Source organism: Phaethon lepturus, unplaced genomic scaffold (genome assembly GCF_000687285.1).
Source record: "Phaethon lepturus isolate BGI_N335 unplaced genomic scaffold, ASM68728v1 scaffold19624, whole genome shotgun sequence".
NCBI classification, from domain to species: Eukaryota; Metazoa; Chordata; class Aves; order Phaethontiformes; family Phaethontidae; genus Phaethon; species Phaethon lepturus.
In genome coordinates, this window is record NW_010532863.1 from 52,690 (window position 1) to 61,372 (window position 8,683).

Consider the following 8,683-nt stretch of genomic DNA (forward strand, 5'->3'; position numbering starts at 1 on the left):
TGGAACAGAACTTAATACATTACTGAAGTAATGGTAAAAACTTTCCCCACTCGAAGTTTAACTATGCCATCTCAGTTTAATTTTAAGAAGTCACATTAAATCACATAATCTTACATAAACATGTCAATATCAAATCTCAGATACCAGACAATTAGTTACAAAAAGCCTCCAGCATTCTCTTGGAAGTACATTTTAAAAGACAGAAGCTAAAAATTCCTTATCTTTTATTTCACATTAAGTTTTAATTGACATAATGTAAAATACGGTCAGCCCATTGGAGTTTCAACTTTCAGTACAAACTTCCCAGTTCTTTCACTGTTTGACTACGTGACTTAAAACAGATCTCAAAGACATGTGGAAGATTCCAATACATCAAACTTCACCTGACCACCCAAAAGTTAAATCATTTGGACTAAAGAAACATGTGAATTTAAGGAATTTTTACTTTGATTACTCGATGTGGGTGCTCTTGCTGGGGGGGTGGGGGTGTGTGATGAAATGAAAATAAGTCTGTTTCAGAAATAAATTACACTATTCTGAAGTAAGTGCCATTTTTCAAATCAGGATGGACACTGAGGAAGAGTCAGGAAGAACTATTCAGAAATATATAACACACAGAAGTCTGTCAGTTGACGTTTCACCAATTCAACAGTTCAAAGTTTTCCGTAACAGGTTTCATATGTGGCCGATTTGCCACTAGTATTCCCATGAACAGGGAATATAAATAGGGTATAGCCTGTCAGAAGACTGTATTTCAGATTAGGTCTGCTCAAGTGCTACTGCAGCCTGCTAGGTATTTCAACTGGTGTCTGCTCAACAGGAAAGTGTATTTTTGCTCTCAGTTTCTGCAACTGGGAAGGGATTCATGTATGTGAGCAATTCTCATTAAGCTTGCACGATCAACACTTCCTTCATCAAAGGAACAGATAAAAAACCAGAGCCGCCTTTTCAAAAATGTTCCTTGATGTTCTCATAAAACCGTTTCCTAAACATTCACACTTTTTGTTGGCTACTAGCTGCCATAATATGGATTTTATATGCCCAGATTCCATTACTAAGAAAATGGCTACTTGGTTTACAGGAGGCCTCATCTTCTCAAGAGTGTGGAAAACCCATTTGCTCTGCATTCTTCAAGAAGTATGGGGGGGCTTTTTGGCACATGCTGGTATCTCTTCCACAGCAGATTCATTACCTTTTTGCAAAGGTACAAGTTCACACAGATCCTTCCAGAGCCTTCATGGTCTGAAATTCTCTTCTTTCTTACTGTCACTTTGGTTTGTCTCATCATTATTAGCAGACCTGCAGAATACATTAGAAATTTAAAATTCATAATTAAGTTGATAACATTGTTAGATCGGTATTTGAAATATCACAAAATATTTACCTATTGCTTCCACACTTGTAATTGAGGTCTTCCATTTTCTTCCCCCAAATTTTCCATCACAGAAAAGACAATTCAATTTGAAAACATCTTCCCTTTCTCTTTTGTAATTCCAAAGTGGATTAAAATCCACTTTCACTGCTTCGACACAATTCAAGTATGATCTTTGCCAGCCAAGTTTGCAAGGCTGTAAGCTCAACTGGATGGCACCTCTATGTTTGGATAGAAATATATGAATTTTTGATCACTACATAAGATGAACTCACATAATATGAATTTCAGAGATCATTCTGGGAAGCAACAGTAGAACCCTGTTGATTTTAAGAGGAACCCTGTTGATTAAGGAAAAAACAGCAGAGGAAATGAGGGATGACAAGCAGAATCCCATCTGTAGACTTGGTCTACAGAAACCATGAATACAGCTTGTTGTTTTACTTGTGTTTTTTATTTCCTATGTATTTCCATCTGTTTCCACTGAAAATATCAAAGTATTGACAGAAAACATAGACCTCCACTGCTATAACACCAAACAGAGAAAGCGTGCTGGTAGTGGGACTAAACCCACAGCTCAACATCTAGAAACATTTCCACTGAAGAAATCAAGTATACAAAAGTCTCAACAATAGCGCTACCTCTCTCCAAGGATCTCCCTTTTGTACAGAAGGTGACAGGAATGGAGGCAAGAGAAGAGGACAGGGCAGGGAAATATTCTACTGTTATTAAAAGACTATACAGCAATACAAGTGTATCAGGGACTATATCATGACTGCCAGTCACAAAAACTAATGTGATCCTACAGGAGTTGAAAAATCTCTGCTACAATAAGCTTCTTAACATTCAGTCCTCAATGGATTACTTGTGTCAAAACTTTAATTTAGAGGGGAAAAAAAGGATTAAAATCTGTCCAACTTCCTCTAACACCCATCTATTTTCATGAGAGCTTGGCCATGCAAGCTAAAGAGCTATTTACCACCATTAGCAGCAGTCATTGAAAACGAGGAACAGACCACCAGCCCCAGAGAACAGTCTGCCCCAGTACAGCTCTCCTAATTCCCATAGTACTGGGGAGAATTTGCCCTGCAGACATTGCTAGAAAAATCGATGAGAAAACAGTACTCTGGAACCTTCAGTTAAACACATAATTAAAGTCAAAAGTTGGAGTTCAGTTAGTGCTTCATTTGACTCCCCAAAGAGGGCATCATCTAGATAAGAACAATCTGGCCCTGTGCCATCCTACTCCCTGCTTCAAGGGATCAAAGTACATCATTTGTTGGTGCAGCAGCAGATTGACAATAACAGAGCTCAAGTGTCACTGAGGACTGTAAGCAAAGTGGAAAGAGCAATTTTTTTACTTTTACTTTTGTTAGATTTTATCCAGCTTTTGCAGAAAAACAATTGTAGTGGGATAATGGAAAAAATATTCTCCAAGGTAATAGCTTCTCATCAGAAAATTCCCTGGAAAGAAATATCTGCTTCTCAAAAGCTCAGATACATCCTGTGTAAAAAGAATAACCCTATACAACAGAACATACAGCCCCATCACAACTCCGTAACAGATGACATTAAGTCATTGACAAATGAAGTGATACACATGTGCATATCTCTCTCTCTGACAAACACATAGGAAATCCAATGAGTACTACAGCTGGAAAGAAAAAAATTAAATATATTCTGAATAACTTTTTCAATTAAAGAGTCACCTCAAAGAGCCAAATTAGTTAGATTAACAATAACAAAGTTTGTGGAAAAAGTGCACACACACAGGTGTGACAAGGTTTTATTTTCCCCTATCATGTTCCCTTTGGCTGCCAAGCACACAGCTGACAAAGCATAAGCCCATTAGCATTTAAAGGAGAAATGCAAGAGAAATATTGTCAATGAACCACACAAGCAACAAAGAAATATGGAACCTCATTTACCTGGCTGTATCATCTTCAATTTCTACCATAAGGCACAACTTCTGTACCTTTACAACACTGCAGTTGTAATATAAGTCTTCATAGCTTAACCATATGAAGAAGTTGCTTAAATTTTTTACCTATTGTCATATTCTAGGAAATCCCTTCTTAGACTTGATACCAATTTTTAGATCACACCAGCTTTTTCTCCCAAGAATCACTCAAATACACTTTGCAGTCCTTAGCACACACTAGCAACAGTTTGGTCAAGCTACATTTCCTCCAGCAGACAGGCATTCATCTGTCACAGAGACATAAAATTGCACATTATGTCCAGTGGATGTAAAAAAAGTAATCCTCCTCTGCAGTTACATATACAAATACATGTAAAACAGTAACACTCCTCCTTTTACATGTATGTACAATACTGTTTTGAAATAAAAGTTACCATGTTTGGAAAAAAGCACACCAATGATTTTGGAAAATAATTTTAAGGAATTTTAAAGTAATCTTCTGTTTACCCAAAGAAAGGAAAGTGTATCACACATGCACACTAATTTACAGCACCTGAAACAGTGCCCAATTAAATTTAAAAGTGATTTTGGAAAATATCCTTTGCTGACACTAAGTAAATACTTTCTTATAATAACTCATAGCCAGTCTGAATCTGTGATTTTCTGTTTTTAATATTAATTGAAGGAGACTAAGAATTGACTAAAGCAAGAAAACCTGTTAATTACAAGGCCTGTACTAAATATAAGCAATGCGGACAGTGTTTTGAGACAATGATTTATAATTGCAGATATTGTAAAAACTTTGTAGACTGCCAAAGTTCATCTAATTAAGACTCAATGATTGTCCACCCTGGGCTGGGTTACACCAGTTACGGATGGGATCGCAAACCAGCTTCATTACATTTATTACACTCTGGATCGTAAGTCTGGCTAAAACAAGGCTGAGAATCAAAGTGATGTCAAAGCCCAAAATAATTTGGGATGTGTTGCCCAACACAACACACAGCAAAGTCTCACAGGATCAACATAAGGATACTCTAGTCCTAAACTGCTAATATTTCACCACCCTGTGCCTTCTCCAGCAACATGTAACAAATCTAATACCATCAGGTTGGGAAAAGGGTGGTTTCTTATCTTGGAAGACCTTGTCAAACCAGATTTTTTTTTTTTTTAAGTTACATTAGCATAGTGAAAGAGGAATACAAATAAAGTTTAATTGAGGAGTATTTCTACTCGAGCTGAACTGCCAGTCAGTAAAGTCTGGTAAGTTATTTATCATCTAAGAACAAAGTTTGAAAAAATAAATAAAACACACTAGATGCTGTTGTGAAGTGAAAGCATCCTGAGAATTTGAGATTATAGGTAGAATTCCAACTAAAAAATAACTTGCAAAGAGACAAGAAGTTTCCATTCTTCAGTCATGGGAGCCAAGCCCACACTTGGTTTAAAAAAAAAAAAAAGAGTCTATCTAGCTCTCATGTTTTACAGAACATTGTTTCATCTAAGTGAAGTTTATATATGCTTTGAGCCATTCCTACTTGGAAAAAAAGGAATTTTAAAGTAATCTTCTGTTTACCCACAGTGTATCACACAGGCACACAAATTTAAAGCACCTGAAACAATGCCGAATTAATTTTAAAAGTCTTGTAAACTTCTTTCTTCAATAACCCAAGGTTATTTATAACTGCACTATTTGTACCACCCTACCTTTCACTTAAGAGTCCACATTTACAAAATCCCATTTATGTTATCTGCAAAACTTGCGGAAAAGCAGTCTCACATGAAGGTGCTATTTTATATAGTTAAGTTTCTTACGGGGACTTTCAGGTTGGTTGAAGGAAAACACAGCCCTTAGTCATATGCTATTTTTCCAACAAAGGTACAGCAGGGAGCTTCAGCTAAAAATAGAATACGTGTTTGTGTGCTCCTAGTGCCCTGCCAAACTTCAAGAGAGCTTTAGTTTCTAAACAGGATAACCATCGGTGGATAGAAATTTGCTTTTTTTGTAGTCTGCATAGGTAACTTTGAGATGCATTTGAAATAGATCACTTCAAAGTATGCAAGATTACACAACACAGCTCAAAAAAACGCTAACCCCTTTATCCTTAACTATGTCTATATTGGTTTTTCCACGTACTGCTTTGCCAACACATAACAAGAGATCCATTTTCATAGCATTTTAAACTTGACTATTCATAGATATGCCTGCAATCACTAAATCAGGTCTTTTACCACACAAAAGAATTCAATACAAACTTGCATTGGTGAAAGCGTCAGGTTTATATGGCTAAATAATTCTATCAATATCCTCCCATCAGGCCATTTTTAAGTATAACCAAGCTAGAATCTGTCTGAAGATTCCAGATATATTAGAAAGAAACTGTTATTGCCTGCAGAGACTATTTGACGGAGGGATTCATATGCTGTGTGCATATGTATGTACTAATTGACAGATGAAGCTAGTGCCATGAGAGCTAATATCTCTCTCATGTGCTCCTATTATCCATCACTGCCTATTACATGTATTGCATCTGACAGACCACAGCAACAGGCATCTCACTAAAATGCGAGATAAGCAACACAGTGTGAAGAACACCTGGAAGGTTATCGTATACAGAACAAAATCCAACCCAACAATATCAGATTTACACAGGGAGCAGGGTGTGTATCAGTATGGAGCATGAGTGAGAAAAGACAAGAATCTTAGGCAAAGCAAAGGTCAGGACTTGCAAAGATTGGTAACATTCTGGAGGTAGACTCCAGTTTGCCCTAAAAAAGGCAAACATGAGCTTCTCCCTATTTGCATAAGCACACATGCCCTCTTTCCCCCACTAAAATTATCAGTGGCAAGAAGCAATGCAAATGCCCATGTGTCAGATGACATTAACCCTTCATGTTTTGTCTATTAAGTAAGACCATACCATGTTCACACGGAAGTATGCAAAGCCACTAGGTACTGCATTTTGAGACTGTGTGTGAACAATGCAAGCAGAGAAACATTATGTCTGTGCAGGTCTTTATCATACAAAATGCAGACAAGCTGTATCACACGTCCCTTACAACGAACTGCCATGAAAGGAAATACTTAATATGTTAAAGATGTCTGAAAAGTCAGACCAACCCCCTTAGATTGACAAGCAGATGAAGTATACATTCCAAAATTAAAAAAAAAAAAAAGTCATACAAGATGAGCTATGTGCCAAAGCTGTACATGCAGATCTAAATCAATAACAACTGTAGACATTTAAGTAATCTTTGAGTCTAACTATTGGACAACAAAACAACCATTTTAGAAAATCACACCCACATTTCTTCAAAAGAGCAGAGATTTTTAATTTTATTTTTTACTTCTGATCCAAATTTCCCCAAGTAATTAAGTTTGGAACACTGTATGCCTTATGAGTTTCCATTAAGTCTAAATGAAGATTCTACTTGAAAGCTTTCCTCAAAATGCTCTACACTCCTTAAAGATTACTATGCAATGTTAACTGATAAGTGTCCCAGAAAAACATTCTGTAGCTATTTTCTTTACATGTTAAGAGTCTTTACTCTTACCCTACTGATGTGAGGTCTCATTACAAAATGCCCAAGAGCGTATATATCAATGAAGCCTTCCCTTTGGCAGAAGGATATCACAGTTACAACCACTATAGGATGTGCACTTGCAAGAACAGTGAAGCTTTTATGAAAATAAAGTCTGAAGGGAAATCTTACTGTGATTTTACATTTACAAAGTAACAGCTTGAGAAAGCCTTGGACGTTTTCTGTAATACAGCCATTTGCCATTATCTCTTACCACCATTGAAACAATCATTCCAAGAACATGAGTACCTAGATCTCTATTACTTTCTAAATTGATAGTAACTTGATTATTCAACATAAATCATTAGCTGTTGTAAAACTTCCATGAAATTACAAGCTGATATTCAGTTATAGCATGCACCAGAGCATATAACTTGCTTTTCTTTCATCGTAGCAGTTTTATTATGCACATTCTAGTAAAAGGTTTTACACCTAACTGAGCACACAAAGCTCTGGTATCCAACACTGAGAATTATGAAAAACACATTAGATTGACACAACATTCTTACTTTTAGCAGTTCAAAATAATGAAGACAGTGGTAAACAGGGGCAAGGAGCAGCCGGGGTAGAACATACTGAACAGCTTCTTTAAAGCCTTCACCTATTGACTAGAAACAAAATAAACTTCAGTCTTAAAGCAATCAATTTATTGAAGCAACAATATAGTGTAATTAAAATAGTACTATCAATAATATAGCTTACTTAAAAAAAAGTTACCTGTAAATAAAATGCTGCTCCTGGCTTTGATAATTGACTTAGAAAATGATCATGAAAACCAGGTCGCAAAATATCTTGTGCATATGATTCATATGGATCAAATGCTAGTTCCTAAGAAGAAATACAGAGTAATTTTACAAAACTGACTTAATATCTAAACTTCGTATTTCTTAAAGAGAATACATATGCTACTTAGGTGCAACTTTTCTGCATACTTCTTCCAAAACACCTACAGAGAAGAATCAATATTTTTATGTGCACAGATTCACAGAGTAATTCAGTCTGGAAGAGATCTCTGGAGGTCAACTTGTCCAATTCCCTGTTCAAAGCATGGCCCAACTCAGGGCCAAAGCCAGATCCAGTGTCAAAGCTAGCTGAGGTTGCTCAGGGTCTCACCCAGTTGAATTCTGAGTACCTCCAAGAACGGAGGCACTAAAACCTCTCTGGGCAGCCTATTCCAATGTTCAATTGTTCTTGTTGAAGATTTCTCCCCCTCCTCCAGTATTTAATCAGGATTACTCTTTTTACCATTTGCATGCTCTCTCATCTCACCTCACGCTTCTCTACTATGAACTCCCAATAAGAGCCTGCCTCAGTCTATTCTACACCTTCCCTTGAGGTAACTGAAGACAGCAATAAGATCGCCTTCCTCAGACTTCTCTTTTTAAGACTGAATAAACCCAGCACTCTTAACCACCCTTGTAGATGATGGGTCTCAACTCCTTAATCATCACAGCAACCCTCATATACATATCCTGTACTAGGAAGACCGAAACTGGACACAGTATGCCAGATGTGGTCTCAAGTGCTACACAGAAATGATCCCTCAACCTGCTGGCTGCACTTTTCTTAATATAACCCAGTAAGCAGTTAACCTTCACTGCTGATTCCCAAGCAACTCCAAGTCCTGTGGATCAGTATTGCTCCTCAGCCAAGCAGCTGGACCACTGTATGGGGTTGTACGGTCCCAGGTGCAGAACTTCATGTTTGCCTTTACTCAACTCCTATTTCTTACAGGAACCTCAACTGAGGTTCTAATATAATAATAATAATATTATTTTTCATTATATATATTATATATAAAAATATAT

At 36.9% G+C, this 8,683-nt stretch overlaps 1 protein-coding gene across 1 annotated transcript in view; it reads right to left on the reverse strand.

The window, feature by feature from the left end:
- The window catches only part of SOS1 (son of sevenless homolog 1 (Drosophila)), a gene marked incomplete at its 5' end in the record, with an annotated part of 29,827 nt that extends 22,124 nt beyond the window's left edge, over positions 1-7,703 (reverse strand). The window contains 2 exons of the mRNA XM_010285003.1: positions 7,385-7,483; positions 7,593-7,703. Coding sequence (XP_010283305.1) covers positions 7,385-7,483; positions 7,593-7,703 — 210 coding nt within the window. The remainder of the gene's footprint in view (positions 1-7,384; positions 7,484-7,592) is intronic.
- Positions 7,704-8,683: the final 980 nt, after the last annotated feature.